The sequence below is a fragment of the Primulina huaijiensis genome, chromosome 18 (assembly GCF_012295235.1).
Source record: "Primulina huaijiensis isolate GDHJ02 chromosome 18, ASM1229523v2, whole genome shotgun sequence".
In the NCBI taxonomy this organism is placed as follows: Eukaryota; Viridiplantae; Streptophyta; class Magnoliopsida; order Lamiales; family Gesneriaceae; genus Primulina; species Primulina huaijiensis.
The window spans coordinates 1373307-1393944 of NC_133323.1; the positions used below are offsets into that span (position 1 = coordinate 1373307).

Genomic DNA, 20638 nt, shown 5'->3' on the forward strand with positions numbered 1-20638 from the left:
ATAATTTATTATCCATAGTTATTACTATCAATTATTACTTATTAGCTCATACCTAACAATTTTGTCATGTTAAATTTTATTATTTTTAATTAGAAAAAAAATTTGGGCACAATTTGGATCTAATTTATTGATAACCTTGTAATAATAATTAATTGAATTGGAAAATGTCGTTATACTTAAGTAATTATATTAATTTTATTATTTTTAATTAGCAAAAATAAAAATAAAAAAGTTGGGCACAATTTAGATCTAATTTATTGATAACCTTATAATAATATAATAATTAATTGAATTGGAAAATGTCGTTATACTTAAGTAATTATATTATTTTTATTATTTTTAATTAGCAAAAATAAAAATAAAAAAGTTGGGCACAATTTAGATCTAATTTATTGATAACCTTATAATAATATAATAATTAATTGAATTGGAAAATGTGCTAGTCAATTAGTAATTATATTTTGTTCTATTCAATTTTAGTAATTTCGAAAGTCCACTGTATATTGAATTCATTAGTAGTGTATATGATTTTGTTTTTCAAATGATAATAACAAAAATTTTAAGATATAAATATGTAGTGAAAACAAATTCAAATTTTCTGTTAATAGTTTCAACCCTTAGTAAATGTAATTCTGAAAAAATGAGAAGATAATGATTATGATGATAGATGACACTGTAGATTAATTTACGGTGTGATTATTTTTTTCCTATTTTGAGATAAAATAGTGATATTTCAATAAACATCACAATAAAAAAATAAGATGAATAGATATAATTGTTAGAAAAAGTTAGATATTTGTAGCATCTATGCATCATTCAAGTCAAATAAAAGTTAAAATTTATAATATTTATTTACAATTCAACTCAATTAACTTGCATAAAATAATCCTCTGATTTCAGTTATTAATTTATGAAAATAAATCACCGTTTAGTAAAATAGTAAGAAATGAAAATTTTCACAGTTCACTACTTTAAGCAAATATATATCTGACATAAAAGGGTGAATGAAGTATTTTTTTAGTTTATTTTCAATTCTTATATTTAAATATATTTTTGTTTCTCCCTCAAAATATAATTTATGTTCATTTGCTTTCTTTAGTTAATATAACATTTTTTATAGCAGATTTTTGAAGGATTTCGAATTTACACTATCCACGTGATTATTATTTAGAATATAACATATCATGAACAATTAATTGTTGTCACATGTTTTTAGTTATTCCAAAAATTATAATTAATTACTATTTTAGATATTCAAATGTAATGTTTTTAATTTGAGGAACATATGTATCAATTAATCGATGTAATATATAGAAAAATATCAACATCATATACCAAAATGTTTTCTTATTCTCTTATATTACTTAATNGCACGTGCACTTTTCTAGTTAATTAAAATACACTCGTATCATTATATTTACACTTCTATATTGCTTAATCAATTCAATTCATTTATATCATTATATTTATATTGTTCTATTAGTTTAATGTAATACTTAATTTGATAAATCATTTTTTTCAATTCTTATCATTTGTTTGAATCAATCTTTTTCCGAACAAAACGATGTTTGATAGATTGAATCACGTATACAATGATTAAAAATTATTTTTATTATTAATTTATTTTTGATTTTATAGAATATGAATTCACATACGAATGTACATGCTTTCATGCTTGCTAGTCAATTGGAAAAACAAGAAAAAAGAAATCCCAGCATTCTACTGTCCTGATTTCATCTCCTCTTCGAGTAAATCTTGCTCTCCATGAAAACTTCACTCTTCCGTAACACCACCTCTACTACGTAGAATGCTTTTTATGCTAGTGCATAAGCTTCAAAATATCATCTTAGTATTTGGCCTGGAAAGGGCCAATCAAGAATCTTCCCCACCTTTAGGATCACCTCTTCATGGGACTTATACTGTCTTTTCCGAGTCGATCAAGAAATCATCTAATGAGGCAAGATATTTCAGCTGACGACCGAGAGAAGCAATCGTGTTTTTACAATCAGCAAATTTGCTAGCAGCCACCTCCAATTCTTTATCCTGAAATCATCCATAGCCATGGAATTAAATCTGAAAGCTTATATGGCACATAACTTGCATTGAAGGCGCATAAAAAGATGGACAAAAAACTAACCTGATTGATTCTGAACTCCTCGACTATTGTTAACCTCTGAAACTTAGACTCCAATTCCATTCTGGACATCTCATTTTCCAGTTTCTTGCACTTCGAAATAGAATCACTGGACGATTTTCTTTCTTTTTCGACTTCTTTCTCCAAGGAAAAATTCCTCAAACGCAAGGTTTCTAGCTCAAGTTTCACAACTTCGAGTTGCGACTCAGCTTCTGTTTTCCTTATGTTGGCACTCTCAAGTTCCACCAAAATTAATCTCTTTGCTTGATTTGAATCAATCAATTGGTTTCGAACTTGTAACACATCTACCTTTGCTTCATGTAGCTTATCTTTCACAACTTTGAGTTGTGACTCGGCTTCTGCTTTTCTTATGTTGGCACTCTCAAGTTCCGCCAAAACTAACCTCTTTACTTGATTTAAATCAATCAACTGGTTTCGAACTTGTGACGCATCTACCTTTGCTTCATCTAAAAGCTTTGTTGAGCTCTTAAGCTTTTCTTCCAAAATCCCGACTTCTTTCTGTACAGCTCTCTTTTCTTGATTAGCCGCAGTCAGCTGAGCACCCATGTCCACCAGCTTCGCCTCTGTCTGCTTGAGTCGATCTTCTGACTTCTTAATCTGAATCTGGCACTCGGTCAGAGCCATCTCCAGATTAATTTTCTCTGAACCCATTTTTTCAAATTTCTCTTCCAGTTCAGCCGTCCAATTAACCATAGCTTTCAATTCATTTTTCATATGATCTTCCCTATCATTGACCACTGTGCAAGGGGGGTCGGCAACACTGCGTGTCTCCGGTAATGCTACTATCCTCTCCATCTCAAGAAAATCACTCATGAGATCAATCTCAACAGAAGGATTTACAAGACTTTTTCCCAGAGTTCTTTCATTATAAATTTGTCCGACATCTAAAGCCGATTCCCAAGTATTTTTTTGGCTGGAGTCACAAATCGACTCCAATCCATCCATTTCGGAGCTTCCGTTTTCACAAACCAGTAACCTCTCTCCACCATCTGACAGACTATCTGTCAAGGATTCGGCATAAACTGACGAAGCAGTAAGTGACCTGTGATCTTTAGCCAATGTTGATCTCTGAGCCACAACCTTCAGCTTCCGGCATTCAGCTTCAAGCTTGGAGACCTTTTTTATACTTTCAAGATGTTGTTTGCTGGCAGATTCAGCAGCCAGGGCACTCAGGTCTCTCTCAGAAGTCCTTAGTTCCAATTCTCTGTCCTTGGAAAGCAGATTGAGCTTAAGGATTGAGTTCTCCTTTTCTGCAGCCTCAATCTTTAGGCATGCATCTGTTTTAGCATTTTGAAGTTTGGAATGGAGCTCCGCAATCTGGTTCTCGAGTTCAGATCGTGTCAATTCCCATTCACGACTTTTCTTGGCTATAGCATCATAAATCTTCTCTTCTTGGTCTTCCCTAGCTTGTCGAAGCTGTCTCAAACACTCTTTAAGGGCTCCATCGACATGACCAATACGTTCTTCAAGGATCAAATTCTTCTGATTTAAGACCTCGTTTTGTTTCTTCTGAATTGATACTTCATTCTCGGCCCTTTCCCATCCTGGAGTTCAAGCTCAAATTTTGTTTAATATCAGAATCGGATATTGTCTCCCAATAAAAAACAGGCACGCTACCCAAGTGGATTCCAGTAGAAAATACACAACATAAGAGAAACTAAGAGCACAAGAGGATACCTGTAACAGCTTCCTCTGCAACTTTGGCATGCTGCTTAACCAAGTCTTCCTTGGCACAAATATCAAGAAGAGCTTCAGATAGTTTCTCTGATTGAGTTTTCAAACTTTCATCCCGTTCTTCATCACCAGGTACGGCTTTAGAAGTCACTTCAGGTGATTGAATGTTATGATTTGACATTGTCTGTATGGAAATCTACCGTCCGTTAGTCATCCAAGTCGATCCAAATATCCTCCATAACAAGAAAATCCATATTCTTGTAGCGGAGTTGAAAGAAAAAGGCCACATGAAAAAAAATTGCTTGCAATTAACTCAGTTACAGAACAGAGTCTCATTCTCAACTGCTATAGAGCTGGGGTAGTGTCTGACTTTACATAAACATTTAATATTTACAAAAACTTGTTCAAAACAATAGTGGCGAATACCTTAACTCTTAATCTGAAAATGGATTCGTATTCACATACATGAGAATTAAATTAGAACACAAATAATCTGTGATTTTTTGAAATGGGAAACTTTCTTTAGCTTGAGAAAACAATTCCAATTACCATGCTTGTCGTGAAAGAAGCTTGAAATTGTTTCGCCAGTAAGTTTCAGGAAGCATCAGACATAATCATCTAAGTTTCACAGATTGGTTTCATAAAATGATTGAAAGTGGAGAATTTAAGAAGTAACATTCTGCCTCTTGGAGGCTTATGCATGTCTATATGAAACAGTCGGCCCAAATCTTACCCGTGGTAGCCAGAGATTGAGAGAAATAAAAAAAATGCATCGTCAAATTTGTTTAATTGAAGAAAGAACACGTCAACTAAATGAAGAAGCTGACGAACTAGAGCAAAAAACCATTACTCGGGTTTCAATTTGAAAATTAATTTTCTTGGGATTTTTCGTGGACATGTATAACCACAATTCAATAGGATACACACGCATATTGGTGATCAAAACAATAGGAATCAATGCACGTGTTAATAATTGAAGGTGGATACCAATAATGGAAGCATGGAAAAAAACCTTTTCAGAGAAGAAAAGCAAGAAGTGGTCATTTGTGGTCCACCTAAAGTGTGTAGCCACACCATGTGGTCCATTTTGATATGAGCGGAGTGGAGTGTCCACCATAAACCAAGATTAATGGCCGTTGATTCTTCATTCGAAAATGAGTATTTGTCCAAAATGAATAATCATCAAACTCCCAACTTGAACAAACACATTCAACAAAGGGCGGACCCAAACCTCAAGGTCTTCAGAGTAAATTCTTGGCCAAATTTTAGAATTCAAGTTTTTGAATCGAAAAAAAAAATGATTTTTTTTAATGTGCAATCGGCAGTTAAAACGAAACTAAGACCCTGTAAAACACATAAAAGTACACGAATCTGTTATTATTTACCATTTCATGATCTAAACCGCCTTCCTAGTTTCCACTCCGAGCCCAAATAAAGATAAAAACACATAGTTACAACATAGGTTCTGAGAAATGTTGGATCCTTTGAATCCCCAGTGAACCATCTCGGAGTCATATGCAGATTTGGGATACACAGATATATGCCAACATATATAAGAAATTAACCTGATCGTCTGAGAATCTTTCTGAATGAGATGATAATGATCCTGAGCTCTCTGTTTCACCGCTGGGACTTCTTTCTGAAGATTTTCTCCGCCATAACCAATTTCTTCTATCCATTTGACAAACACACCAACTTTACACTCTTATTTGACAAACTTCCTCTTCAATTTCAACCTCTATTTAGCCACCACATATCGAAACCAGTTCCATGTCTACATTGGACACCATTCAGTCCAAGGTTCACCAAACTTCCATCTATGAACCCAACTCAGTGTTCTGCAATTTCACCCCTTGAGACACCATAAGAAAGTGCACGTCAGAAACCAAGAAAAAGAAAACATCAAACCAATTTAAATCGATTAACTAATCAGAATATGAATCAAGCCATTCAGGAATTCAGCTCAGGATATCTATCCATAAAATTAATAAAAGAGGGATAAAATTTTCTCCAGAGTACCATAAGATAATTAAGGCAGAATGAAATAGGAAATCAAGCTTTTCTCAGAATTGACGTCTTGACCAACGTTACCCAACAAAAATCTGGAATGTTTTTACCACTCAAATATTGGAATACAACATGATTTGAGATGTAAACAATTTTTGACAATAAATTCATTTATTGATATTTAAAGCACAACACACGGGACAACTATTATGATTCAAAACTTTCAATTACCCACCGCATCATCACACACACTTACGGATAGAAAATGGTGGAGATGAACAGTCACTTGTTGGCACTGCCCCAATAAATATCTTCAAATAAGACTGAGAAATAAGGTTGACCCACACCAAATGGCGTACTTTATATTCAAAAAAGAAAGAAAAAAAAATTAACCGGACAAAAGACCCACAAAAGAATTAATGCAAGTAAGAAAAACAGAGAATCACCCACCTGTAAAGCTCCTTTCTTGGCTCATTTGCACACAAAATCAAACACACGGATGCATAAAATTTTGTAAATCGAACACGACAATCTAGAGAGAAATATCTTCGAGTAAACGTGAAACTCGCCGACAGCAAACCGCAGGAACAGAAGCAGAAGAATGTTCAGACTATATACATGAGCTGCAGAAAACAAAAGCATTCAATAATTTTTTGGGTCAGATTCTTCATATATACTTGTGTTTATATTTTAATTTGTACACATTATAAATTAAGTTGCTCATAATTTTTTAGCAATGGGATTGAGTGTGATTGCCTGATTGGAGGTGGGGGAGCGTGTTGATGGAAGAAAAAGACTTTTTTGGTTGAATTATTAATTGGGATAATTGTTTTTCATGAATATTTTCAAACGTAGATTGCGTTATTCTCGCGCCTGATGAAGAACGTGAGATTTCGAGGCCTACCTACAGAGGAGAGTGGGAACCACGAACAAACCATTAGCAGAATTTGATCGATATTCTTCGAATTTGGCTCAAATAATAACTATTCCATTTTTATCCAATCAATGTTTGTTTTAGAATAAAAAATAGTTTTTTTTTAAAAATAAAAATATATGTCCAAGTGCTGCTTTCACAGAATAAGTCTGTTGTGAGAAGATTTCACGAATTTTTTTTATATGTGAGACGAGTTAGTCCTACCGATATTTACAATAAAAAATAATACTTTTTCATGGATGATAAAAATAAGAGATTCGATTCACGAAATTGATCCGTGAGACTGTCTCACAAGAGTTTTTGTGCCTTTCATAATCCAATTAAATATTTTGTCATGTTCCTGGCATTTCAAAACTTTCGAAGATGGCTTATATCTCATATATCAATAAAGTTTTGAGTTTGTGATGAAAGTAAACATTCACGAAGACAGTGCAAAAAATGGTCCCATCGAACATGAAACGAATCAACAGATTCTATTCATAATAGACATCAAAAAGTTACTTTTGGATTCATCATCTTTCCAGGGTTGAATACCTTATATGCTAAAAAAAATTAGTTTGATCCTTCATCTTCGGAATATAAAGCTACGGGAAGAAGGTGGATGATTTCTTACAACCTCTTGATCCCAAAAATCTCTATTTGCATGCATCAAGCACCTACAACATAAAAAATATGAATTCATTACACAAAGTGGGGAATTGTCGAAGTCCAATTAGGATTTCTACAATTATCACCCTAGCATAACAAATGGGCTGCATTTTCACCAGTAGAGCTAAGAATTTTTATCAGAGTATATAAAGTGAACATAAAAAATTTCAGGAGGCAAAATCAGGTTTTATATATAAACTAAGCTATGTCTCACATTCTTATTCGACCCAATTTATATCAAAATCCTTCAGTTTCATCAGTCACTTTTGTGTATCTTGCGAAACAAAGGTTTTAGATGGTATCTTCTCGAGGCCATTTATATTATAAGATCCAAGAAATTCAGTCTTCTTTTCTTTGAAAAGCACAGCTTGTCTGTTCAGGTGCCTCACTTAAGTGACAGAAGGCAGGATACTTCATGAATCCCTCCCCATTTTTCCAGCGCTCGAACAATGTCATACCGTCCTGCAAGAAACAAAAATCACATAACCATATTTTTCAGATATAACAAGGTTAAAAACTCAAAAACAATGTTCCTTTTATATGTTTAGCTTAGCTATGCATATAGGAGCCGATTTAAGATTTAAGGGTGATACCCCACGAATGGGCCCATCAAGATCAGGCCCAAACCGGATTTTGGACTTTCGGCACATATCTAGCCAAGGTAGAAGGCCCATGATGGAACTTAATTATTCTCCTATAAATACTAGGTTTGAGAGTATAATTATTCATTCATTATGTTGACTTTCAGCAGCACCCTTAGCTGCTTTCTCATTATATTCTCAATCTCTGACTTGAGCGTCGGAGGGGCTACGCCGGGACACTCTCCCGGTCCCCTTCGTGATTTCAGTCTTAGAGTAACTTCGAGATCTGCATTCGGACTGCTATCACCTGCTGGAACCGAACCCTAAATTTCCAGTGAATATCAAAGGATAATCCTCAAGATATTAAGATTCAAGATTACTCAGAGACGTGATATCTATTTATGGTTTATCCTCAACAACACTCATGTTTGCAAGTATTGTTCAGACAACTACACTCGTTGAATGAAGCTATCTCATTAGCATATTCGCGTTTATTCTTCAAACCGTGATATCATTTACTACGATTAACAAGAAAAATGAGCATCGGTAAAATGCAAGTGCAAAATAGTAAATTAGTAGTCTTGATAAAAAAGAGGTGATGTTTTCAGTACACGCAACTGCTGGGCATGAATGACAGGTCCATACCCCAGTTTTTTTGGAACCGATTTACCTTCGAGATATATGAACAGTTAAAGCCACTAATGTCCGAACTTCTTTGCATGTACCTTGTCAAGGCATATTTGCACACAGAAGTTGACTATAAATTACTCGGTAAAGAAAACATATACCACTAAATAATGTTTTTAGTGGTATAATGTTTTCAGAAGCCAAAAAAAAAAAAAACGAGAACAGTACAATAGAAAAGGTAAATCAAAACACAGAATCAATCACTAACCTCTTCTTCCAAATTTTCAAGAATGTCCCAATACCCTTTTGCCTTTCGGTGTTTATAGGCAAGGGGCAAGTTCATCAGTGAAGCAAGTCTTCTAAACCCGCTAATGCGTGTAATTGCCTTCTCGATGTCCACACGCCCTTCCTCTTGTAGTTGCTTTCTCAAGGGCATAAATCCTTCCTGCCCATGCTCAGAAATGAATTTCAAGAGCTCAGATTTAAGAACTTCAATATCTGTCTACAAGCCAAGAATTTTCAATCTTTGTCTTGATGAACTCGCACTGCTGCAATCAGAAAGCTTGGCAGGAGTAGCATCAATATATGAGCTTTCATTACTTATTGAAGTCATCTGTTACTCTATTTTACAGTCATGGTTGGCCTCTCCTGATCATTTCCGATCTCCTGTTTTTCTACATATTTTCTAACGGCACACAAGTTCGAAGGGAGATCTTCATAAATGACCTACATCAATTGAAATTTTTTACAAAGATGATTCTTCCCGTGCTAGTACAGTATTCTACTTTGTCAGGCTTCCTGAAAAAAAGACCGGAGAAAATAAAATTTTCTCTGTTTCGGATATGTTCAAATTTAGTAGTACAAAAAAGCCTATATATAAGTATGTTATAAAGATTACATCAGCTTAAAAAACATAACACTTGCATGAAGCTTCATATTTTTACACAAAGCAATGTGTAAATGGAAAGGAATGGCATTGATGATCATTCTATGCGATAAAATATAAATTTATGATAATGTAATCATTCTTGGCATGTTGGTCAAGAAGAATTCAAAATTTAAAACATATGCTGATTTTCCCACATTAGTGACTGCATTAAAGATTCAGTTTTGCATTAATGAGAACACAATACAGAAGCAATAGATACAAACCTCTTCCATGATAGCTTCAGAGAGAGGAGTTTTGATGCATTTTTTACTCCACTAAATACTTTAGTAGTGTGTGGTGACTTCCTAATATCTCCAAGACCCAGTTCCCTCTGAATGCATTAAAGACCCCTTCAACCTGCTCAAAGCTGATTTCTTGCTCAAGATGTTCGCACAAATCAAGAACAACATGTGCATGGAGAACCATGTAAAGCAAACCTTTGCATCCTTCCTGAGCCATAAAAATAAATTTATCAATTTTGAGAAAACTAGGATGCCTTCACATTTTAAACTTGCGCAGCCAAAATTAGAACTTTCTGTCGCTTCATTTAATCGTGGAAGACAGAGTACTCCAAACAAGCTTCAGAAGTATCTAGGCTTGCATAAAACTAAGATATCCTTTCTCAAAGCGCACTCCTACATGCACAAATCAGTCTTAGAACTCATGTATCAATAAGAATTATTAGTAGGTTTCGATTTTCATTGGTCTCCATGTATTAGATACTATGAATTCTTGCATTGGAATAAAACGATTTCTAGCCAGGAATCAGCACCAGCGCAAGAATTGTGACGAGGCTCACAATTCAGTCAACTAAGCCAATCACCCCACAACAACCACACTACTTAGAAACTATTTTACCGAGCCATACATTTCTTCGCCGACAAAGTGATGGTTGTGGTTCTAAACTATTGGCTAAAGGCTGCGGGGTTCTATAGGAACTTAGATACCATAACGACACCAAGAAATGATATCATACTCTACAAACAAGGATTATGGAAGGTCATACTAGTTTTTAGTTAGATATTTGATAGCCATGGGTGAATTCAACAGAGATCAAACAATAAATTTTGCAATTTTATGTAAATTTTTAAAGCTTCAAATTTTATTTCCCAAAACCCTTTGAGTTGTCCACCCTCGCACTCCTCCCAAATTTCTTGATTAGCGTTTAAAAATTGGCCTTTTACACATACTGTTGCCACCGATGACCAAAGAAAATGTGCGCCTTTGAATGGTTTCTGTAAACCTCACGGAGATGAACTTCGTCCACCATGCATGGCCTGTCAATTGGACAAGACTTCCCACAGATTCCCCAGTTAGTGCTTAATTCACCAGTTGAAGGGGATAATGGACCAAAGGAAGCTTTTTTCACAATGACTGCACCATCACTGCTTCCTAGAGCAAGAGAATGCACAGAAGACGCATTCAAGGAATTTTGAATGAGAACAGTATTCTGATTTCCTTCAAAATCCTTTCTGATCGGCATGCTATGGCTCGAAGTAGGAAGATCAGATCTAATAATCCTCTACAGAAATATTGCAGGGAAATTGAACCTTGGTATGACATCCACTTCATAACTCAAAGTTGTGGTCGAAGACCTTTAAATGCAAGGATGGAAGCAAAATAATTTAGAAAAACAAAATAAAATTGTAACTGGATATAAGGGAAATGATTTACTTCCAGCTCAATTATTTTAATTTTACCAGTTATTAAAGGAACAGAATAACAATGTGTTTAGCTAATGATATAAAAAGCATAATGAAACATAACTAATTAAAGGAACAGTTGGATGACAAGTGTATCCATGTTTATGGAAATATACTACGAGGTTTCCCAGAAGAAGAAAAGGATGAGAAAAATGACTAGCTCGCCTACGATTTCAGGTTCTCCGACTTTTCCTTGCACAACAATGGAAGAATATCTTGAAAAATACACCGTTTTGAACAAGCAACCGCTTAGATACAAATGAGATAGAGAAGAGAAATAATCCAACCCTTTCTGATACTTAACAGACCATCTGCCTTCATTTCATGAAATCTCCATCAACCATAGAAAAATGAAGTTCGCAATCATTTTCCTAGATTAAAGAATGCAGTGAGAGACACGGGTGAGTCTGTAAAGGGAAAATCATACATAAAACTGTACAGCTACAGCCTAGATGCCTACCTAATACATTCATACAGAGATGTGTGCTTCCATCGATGGAATCACCTTTCGATTTTCCAAAACGTTCTTCGGTGTAATACAATTTCATATAACAACTGGTAGATTCATATTTCATTTTACATTCAAAATAAAACGTACATACAGAGTTGGGAAATTCGTGAAGATCCAACACAACACGAGCTTCTATATGCCAATACAGTGTCCTGTGCAAGCCTCTTTGCTCCAACCATATCCGCGCCGGATGTGGGCAAGGGATTCTCCCACTGACATGATATTCAAAGCGCAATGCATTCAAACAACAGCATTAATCAACTAAACTAAATCAAATTATATCTCGTAATTAACAAAAAAAGTGCAACAACTAAAAGTACAATCACATCCAATAACTAGTAGATTACACTTCAAAATTATTGAACGCCAACCAATATAACCCGTTACTAATCCAGATTGCTACCTTGCATTTAAACAATCAAAGACCGGTAGTAAATTTCGTGAAACGAAAATCAAAACCTTGTCCGCAGATTGAGTTACCAGCTAACTAGCTAGATTTGTTATGAAATCAGCAAACCTTGTCCGCAGATTGAGTTGCCAATTAACTAGATTTGTTAATTAAATCTGAATTTACACGTTTGGGTGGCACGTGTTCTCCAAGGGCAGAAAAGTACTTTGACGTAACACCCAACGCGTACCAGCATAAAAGTGACATTGTAAAGTCCTATTTCAATTGCGAGTCCACCACCCACACCCCTTCGATACTTTCCAAAGGGCCCGCCGTGTTTTTAGCATATGAAAATCCCGCCACCCTTTTCCTTTTTCCCCTCGAAATGGTTTTCCAATCTCTACACAATCAACCCTCGTCTGTATGGGGGGAGGCATTACTTTATTTAACCACGAATTCATGCTCTATTTTTTTTTTTTATATATTTGACATTATCTTCTTACAGTAAAAGTATTGATTTTGGTGCTTACCTTTGGATTCTTCCTTTGTATGTTCGTGGTCCATCCCTTTACCAGCTTTCGGTCTAAAGGTTTTTTCTTTTTTAATTTCCTTGATTGGCTGGGTTTCCATTTGGGTCTCCTCATGTGGCTTTACATCTATCTTTGTTCTTTGTGTAAATGATCTGTGATTGGTAGTTTGTTGTTTCTTTTTGGTTTTGATGATATGGGATTTATTTGGCCTGATCCTTGATCATATTTGCTCAGGCTTTATGTTTGATCCCTGAGGTGATTTGAGTGTGGCAATGCAGGCCTAGTTTTCTTTTCTTTTTCTTTTTCTTTTTCTTTTTCTTTTTCTTTTTTGGGGCGGTTTGGGTTTATGATAGGAAATGGTTTGGGCCAAATTCTTTTTCCAACTATTGTTGTGATCACTGCAGTTTAAATACGTTTATTTGATCTTCTGGCCCTGTTAGTTAAATGCTAACAAGGCATTGATATTTTCAAAATGTTCTTTGGACTTGTTAATGCTTGAAATTTTAGAACTAAGCCTCAAGTATGTTCTGGTGAAATTCATTGGCAATTGATAGTTGCGATAAATTCTTGTAATTTGAGATCAGTACCGCCATTGATAAATCTTAGCTTTCGCATTATGCTTTATTTCAGAGGATAGTTCTTCGGCAATGAATTTAAGATATGTTGTATTATGCGCACCTCCTCTGAATGTTAATATTGTGGACAATTTACCCATTAAGTATATTGTTATGCTTAAGAAAATATTCAACTCTAAATCATATCTTTGAGAATTGCAAGTCATTTCGTTGTCATGGTCCTGCTCGCATCTCGGAATCATTTCTTCTGGTTTGGATTGAGATTGCCTAGTAAAGAAGCTTCAGTAATCTTTGGATTTTATCATCTCCTTGTATGCAATGCTTGGTGGTTCTTAAATTTTTTCATGGAAATAATTGCTGCAAACCATTATATTTTATCGTTTTTAATTTAATGTTTGACGAATTGAGTTGTTTTTCATCTTGCAGATACTAACAATGTGATTGTTACTATATAATGCTTTCTTTTTTCTCCTGCATAGCGTAGACATTTCTTTGTCCTTTGTCATTTACATCATCCCACTTTGTACTTGTCAGGTTCTTTCCACAGAGTCTTTCTTTTCATCGAGCTTTGAAGTCCCTAGCATGAGAGTTTGATAATGAAGTTTTTTCATTAAAAATGAATGAATTCAGTATTCCTCTTTTAAGGCTCTTGGCCTGTTCGAGCCTGGATGCTGGCTATATTTTTGGATGGCTAATTACTGCTTCCTTTGGAATTTTTGCTATTGTATATGCATTCCTGAAATGGGAGAGAAAGATGTCTCTCAACTGGCTCAAAGCCGCTGCCAAGGCAAAGAAGCAAGCATGGAAGAAACTTAAAATACCCTTATCACATCATACATGGATGGAAGATTTTGCTTGTGGCGGAGAACCATCAACTTGCTGTGTTTGCTTAAATTCTCTAGTATCCCCACAGTCCTTAGGAACAAAAGCAGCGCCACATTCTCCAATACATCGATGTTCTGTTTGTGGTGTCGCAGTTCATTTTTGCTGTTCTCAGTTTGCAGCAAAAGATTGTAAATGTGTAGCCCAATTTGGTAGTAACGAATTGCTACATCATTGGTCTGAAAGATGGATTAATCTTGATGATAATCCTGAGATGTATGCTTTTTGTTCATACTGCGACGACCCTTGTGGCATCCCTTTTATTAATGCATCTCCAGCATGGCATTGCTTATGGTGTCAGCGTATCATACATGTTCAGTGTCAAGTTAAGATGTCAGAAGAGTCTAGTGATGTATGTGATCTAGGTGCTCTAAGAAGATTGATTCTTTCTCCCCTTTGTGTGAAAGACACCGAAAGTGAAATGTCAAGTTCTGTTACAGATGAAATAATTCCTTCTTCAGTTCGTGGGCATATTAGAAGAAAGAGACATCGCAACAAAGGAAGCAATCGCTGTAGCAATGGCAAGGTACCAGAAAGTTCTGCCGCCAAGAGGGCGCTCCAATATGTTCTCAATGGTCTTGTTGATTTCAATATTTCTAATAGCGAGAAAGGCAATGAATTTTGCTTAAAGGGTAACAAACTACTTAGCAAGAAATGTACTCTCAATGGGTTGGCCAATAAGAAAAATGAGATTTCTCTTTGCGGCAAATCTAAGAAATGTACACTTGTGGACTTGCCCTCAGATGCTAGACCTCTTTTGGTCTTCATTAATGCCAAGAGTGGTGCCCAAAATGGGCCAATCCTGCGGAGAAGATTGAACATGCTATTGAACCCTGCACAGGTAAAAGCTTGTTTATTTAATTTAATAGGTTAATTTTTCATGTTTTCTGTATCTTCATATATTGGTATAGAAATGGAATGTATCAGGGTTAAGATCTGATTGTTCATGTTTTCATCCCCGTGAAAATTAAATGAGGTCCATCATACCTTCATATAAATGTAGCGTGGTTTTGTCATCATATTATGCATGTGGCATGAACATACTCTAAGACCTAAGTTATCTTCAAATGTTATACAATTCATTGTTATAATATGTCTCACAAGCTCACATAATATTGTTTTAAAGGTCTTCAAATATTACACAATTCATTATTATAATATAGCTGACAAGTTTGCATAATATTCTTTAAAAGAATTCGTGTCGTTTTTTAGCTCATAACAACCATTTAGAAGCGAATGAAACTTCATTTCTTTAAATATTGCTTTTTTTATATTCTGTTGAGTGTGATTCACATCATTAAATGAATGAACAATGTAGTTTGTCACACTATGCTTGCATTTTTGCTGGCAACATATTAGATTAGAGACTTGGGATTTCACAAGCAGTTTCACTTTTAGCAGTGGGTTTAAGCTCAGTACAGCAAGTATTTAAGTTTCAAGCAATGATAGCCATTGTCTTTAAGAGAGGAAATCTGTGTATATTATCAGTTAATCTTCCTTTTTATTGATTATTTGGAGAAGATTGGTTTTATAGTTCTTTAGGGAAAAATAAAGGAGCAGCGTCGTTGGAGGTGGCTCTAATATAAATTGTGCAAGCAATTATTGTGGGGGAGGCAGCATTTTACACTATTTGACATTTTCTCTGTGTTAAGTTTTAGTTTCCATCTAAACAAGGCATGTCCGACTTAAAAAGATTCCATGCAGAGACAAGTGCCTCTTTCATGGAAAATATATCATGTAGGGCTCCGGCTGTGCGACTTCTGAGCTCTAGCTTTACAATGATTTTTAATCATGTATATTTCTTTTGTTTCATCTAGGTGTTATCTGATACAACACTACCACTCTTTCTTATAGTTCCTACTATAGTTCCAACTTCCTCCTTTTGATTTTCAAAGAGTAGAGTTTACACTGGTGTTTTTCTCTTATAACCTTGTGAAATCTTCAAATCCCATTTTTTCTGTGATACTGGCAACCTCTTCTTTGCGCATGTTTCATACAAAGCCATTTGTTATGTATATGACTTCTTGGCTTATGCTTGGTGATTGTCTTTGGCAGGTAGTTGAACTCAGCTCGTCTCAAGCTCTCGAGGCTGGTTTGGAACTATTTAGAAATGTGCAAAACTTTAGAGTTTTGATCTGTGGTGGAGATGGGACGGTTGCATGGGTTCTTAATGCAATCGAGAGGTGGAATTTTAAGTCACCTCCACCTGTTGCCGTTCTTCCTTTAGGAACTGGAAATGATTTGTCAAGAGTCCTGCAATGGGGTGGAGGTTTTTCAGTCATAGAAGGGCAAGGTGGCTTGAGCAATTTTCTGCATGACATAGATCATGGAGCAGTGACAATGCTTGACCGTTGGAAAGTCAACATAACGGAAGACAAAATTGGTGGAGAATCTTGTGAAGTAAAATCAAAGTTCATGATGAACTACTTAGGTAATTTGCTTATTTTAATCTGATGGATACTTGTATCATTTGGTTTCACGTGGGACTGAATTCTTATCAACTTTTTTTTTGAGTTCCTGTATATGCACGAGGATAATAGTCTAACAAGTGTTTTCAGAACCACTCAAAACAGATTGGTTAAGTTCTCAAATAGCTAGTTGTTTTTTGCACATCGTTTGCTTTGGAAATTTCATGGTGTCTATCTGTCATATAGGTATTGGATGTGATGCAAAGGTTGCACATGAATTTCACATGAACAGGGAAGAAAATCCCGAAAAGTTCCACAGTCAGGTGTGGAGTTCTTTCCCCCAATCTGCTTGTACTTTACTACTTGGGCTGGAATATGGCTAACATGAATCTTGAAACAGTTTGTAAATAAATTGAGGTATGCAAGAGAAGGTGCGAGGGATATGATGGACAGAGCTTGTGCTGATTTGCCATGGCAAGTCTGGCTCGAGGTTGATCAGAAAGATATCCAGATACCAAAGGTATGCTATATAGATAGGCCTATCCTATTATTTTTCTTTTGTGTTAAGTTCATTTCCTTATATTTCTTATGAATTCAGGATGCTGAAGGTTTGATTGTGCTCAATATCGGGAGCTATATGGGTGGAGTTGACCTTTGGCAAAATGATTATGAACATGATGACAATTTCTATCAGCAGTGTATGCATGACAAAATGCTTGAAGTTGTTTGTGTTTCGGGATCATGGCACCTTGGCAAGCTTCAGGTTCAAGATTGTTCTTAATTATTTGAAACCTGAAAAAAAAATTGTGCTCTACTGTTCTCTGTGTGCTATATTTATCTTCTCTGTGGGTCTGCTCTCTTTGTGGTTATGCAATGCACTTTTCGGTTACATTGCTGCTGAATACTTTGAAATATGTTCAGTATGAGGTCAATTAATTTGATGGTTTCTGTTGATCGATGCCAGTAATAACTATATAAATTTCAATTTCAAGTTTCTAATATTTCCTCCTCAGAAGGAACATATGTCTGGGAAGAAATATACAATGTTGATTTTTAGCATGTGTATTGGTAGATCGGTTTCACTAGTCATTTATTAAAATTTTGTAAAGACGTATCCTTTTGTGCCCTAGATTTTGCATGATTTTTCATTCAAATGCATGGATGCAAAAAGATGTTACTTATTATGCTAGCCTTCTTGAGTGCTTATCTGTTTTCAAAGGACAGGTGACATGTATTATATATACATAACTTTTTCAGAAAATAAAAATTAATTGGGTTGCACTTGGATGGAAGTGAATTGAAATATACATTGATTGTAGACTAATTTATGAATTTGAACATATAGTATTTGTGCTATATACAAGACAGATTTGCAGGAGATTACAAATCTATAGCTCTGTTTTTTAGGTTGGACTTTCAGAAGCTACAAGGCTAGCGCAAGGAGAAGTCGTAAAGATTCACTTGTCGAGTCCTTTTCCTGTGCAAATCGACGGGGAACCTTTTATCCAGCAACCTGGGTGTTTAGAAATAACACATCATGGACAGGTATTCAAGCGTTCTTGTCCACATAAGAAATGGCAGTCTATCAGAAGTTCCACGAGAAATATGTTTTCACAGCATCTTTGGTTGATATTCCTGTGTTGATTTTCCAGAGTATGGACGGAGTTAGTTGTCCTGAATTCGACTTTCTTTTCTTTCATAATATGGACTGTTGAATTTATGCTGACATCGGTGAACTGAGTTTGGCATGGCATTCGACTTCAACCACTCTTCACTGAAAAGACATAAAATTACCAGTATTGCTCATAAAAATTAATCAGTGTTTTTTGAAATTTGAAGTATCATTTATTGGCTATCATTATTGAGCAATGCACTAATTTCTGTAAAAAGAGGTTTTCTGAAGTCGTTTAATTTGTGGGATTTAAACATTCACTTTTGCCTTCACCCGCCTGATCTGAGCCATGTTAAATGGATCAAGATACAAGTGTCTTAATGAGATTTCATTGTTGTATTTTTAACACCTATCTCTGTCTTAGAAAACTCTAAGTGTCGTAATGTTTTAAGCTTTCTGCTGAATTTCAAGCAATGCACCTTTTCTCCGGTGCCTCTTTTATGATATTTCTTCTGTACATCAATAAAACTGAAATGCCGTTCGTATAGGTGTTCATGTTACGGAGAGCATCAGGAACAGAAGGACCAAGAGGCCACGCAGCTGCAATAATGACAGATGTTTTAGCTGACGCAGAATGCAAAGGTGTTATCAACGCGTCTCAAAAGAAGTTACTTCTTCAAGATATTGCTCTCCATCTTTCTTGATTCCTGCAATTGCAAAAATTGTCCCTGAATCAAATTTTGATCTCGAGAAATGTTCGTATTTGTTGGTTGTTGGTTATAACCATATTCATTATAGAAAAATAGGAGCTTTGAACCGAAGGAACTGTAGTGTGGGTATTAAAAGAGAGAGGGTCATGTCACATTTGGAAAAGAGTAATAATTAATAGCTTCAAGGGAATAGAAAATCCTTAGGAGTCGTTTTGTTCATAAAGGCAGGCATTTTTTAGAAAGTTGCATCAAGTATTTTTTAGATTTATGTGTTTTGGCATCAAATTCATTTTGCTCGGGAATACTACTGTATTTTTATGAAGAGTAAATTTAATATGAGACGATTTCAATGAAGTTTATTCATTAATACGAAGATGTTTTAGATACAATATTTTTGAGAATTTATACAAATTTGTGCACCATGATTAGCGTGAAGACTTGGTTACATTTCTCAATATGAAAATGAAAATTCCAAGAAAACTGAATCAATTATCCTCGGAGAAATTCACGTCCCCATTGTAAAAGAAATAACCACACATTGTAATTTGTGATTAAAAAGTAAAACCCAAATTCTAAATACGAGTAAACAAAGTCAACTTTCTCAATCAATCTCTGGATAAATTCTATGAGCTCTCCAAAATAATTTAATGACATATTTTCTTTCAAAATTTTTTTTTTATAACATATTCAACTATCAATAAAATCTATGGCTTTTAATTTAATTTTTTTTATGCGTGTGAGTAATATTATAATGATAATAAATCAGAAATATATACAAAATAATAATGATTCAATATTAAGAAAATATCCAATATAATACAAAGACCACGACGAACATACAAAAATTTAGTTTAATATACAAAGTTAATTTTCAATATTTTACAGAGTCAAATCCAGTGAACTTGTGGATTCATGAATCATGCCCACAATACTATACATTCTTATAATGCAAACATTTAAAATTATTTTTCTTGGTTATTTTGAATTATTTTACATAATTCCCTACTATTTTTAAAAATTTATAAATAGGTTCCAACTAATGCCGTGGGATCGTGTTATAACAGCTTTCATTTTCTTCGAGTGCTTTTAAAATGTAATAATAACTGCTTCAGTTATTTTAATTTTTATATTAATTCATAGAATTAAATAAATCATCAGACTAACTGAAAGAATAGTTTGGGGTATTTGGTTTAAAGTAATTAAACGGCCTGTAAACAAAACTGGGACATGAAATTCACCAGATAAATTTTTATCTTTTTGTCAAATATTATATAGGCATCTACACAAAAATTCACAGGCACACACATTTTACATTTTTTTTATAAATTCTTTGGGGTGTAAAATGAAATTAACTAGAGCGGATCAGTTTGTCTGGATTCATTGAGCTGTTGGAGACATAGCCGCTAACTATCCTTGGAAAAGAGACACTTTACCCTGTACTGTGTATTTAGTACTGTACATATTATTGAGACATGATTACAACGGACAAATCCAAATTATACAGATAAAAGCTAAATCCCCATTTCTTGTTTCTCATGAACTGTGGACGTAAAAATCTTCTAGTTTTACCTAAAAACTGTATTAATTTTTTTTTACTTTGGTTATCTACATAATCAAATTTAGTTTGTAGTCTAACAACATCTTCCGATTGTTACAACTTTATTAATTTTAATCGGGAGTGTTAATAGTCCTATTAGCACTGCATTGATGCTATTTCAGCAAAATTACTAAAAAAAGACAAAACAAATATAAAGGAAATTTCACA

General features: G+C 34.7%; 2 protein-coding genes and 1 pseudogene across 9 annotated transcripts; 1 reads left to right on the forward strand and 2 right to left on the reverse strand.

Annotated features, from left to right (window-relative positions):
- Positions 1-1596: 1596 nt before the first annotated feature.
- Positions 1597-6573, reverse strand: LOC140964305 (filament-like plant protein 3). 8 transcript variants are annotated; one of them, XM_073423969.1, is made up of 5 exons: positions 6287-6573; positions 5395-5667; positions 3833-4013; positions 2138-3699; positions 1597-2043 (listed from the first exon to the last, which is right to left on the reverse strand). In XM_073423969.1, exons 2-5 carry the CDS (start codon positions 5506-5508, stop codon positions 1915-1917), a joined length of 1986 nt encoding a protein of 661 aa, XP_073280070.1. In that variant the 5' UTR covers positions 5509-5667; positions 6287-6573; the 3' UTR covers positions 1597-1914. The 8 variants fall into 8 exon arrangements, with proteins under 8 accessions (XP_073280070.1, XP_073280065.1, XP_073280068.1 ...); XM_073423964.1 differs by having other exon boundaries at positions 5395-5681; XM_073423967.1 differs by lacking the exon at positions 6287-6573 and adding an exon at positions 6093-6259 and having other exon boundaries at positions 5395-5681.
- Positions 6574-7886: 1313 nt separating this feature from the next.
- LOC140964580 (uncharacterized) lies at positions 7887-12423 on the reverse strand (annotated as a pseudogene).
- Positions 12424-12428: 5 nt separating this feature from the next.
- LOC140964845 (diacylglycerol kinase 2-like) lies at positions 12429-19187 on the forward strand. The gene is made up of 8 exons (XM_073424806.1): positions 12429-12745; positions 13796-14984; positions 16199-16574; positions 16798-16874; positions 16952-17071; positions 17150-17314; positions 17959-18096; positions 18712-19187. Exons 2-8 carry the CDS (start codon positions 13878-13880, stop codon positions 18865-18867), a joined length of 2139 nt encoding a protein of 712 aa, XP_073280907.1. The 5' UTR covers positions 12429-12745; positions 13796-13877; the 3' UTR covers positions 18868-19187.
- The last annotated feature ends 1451 nt before the right edge of the window (positions 19188-20638 follow it).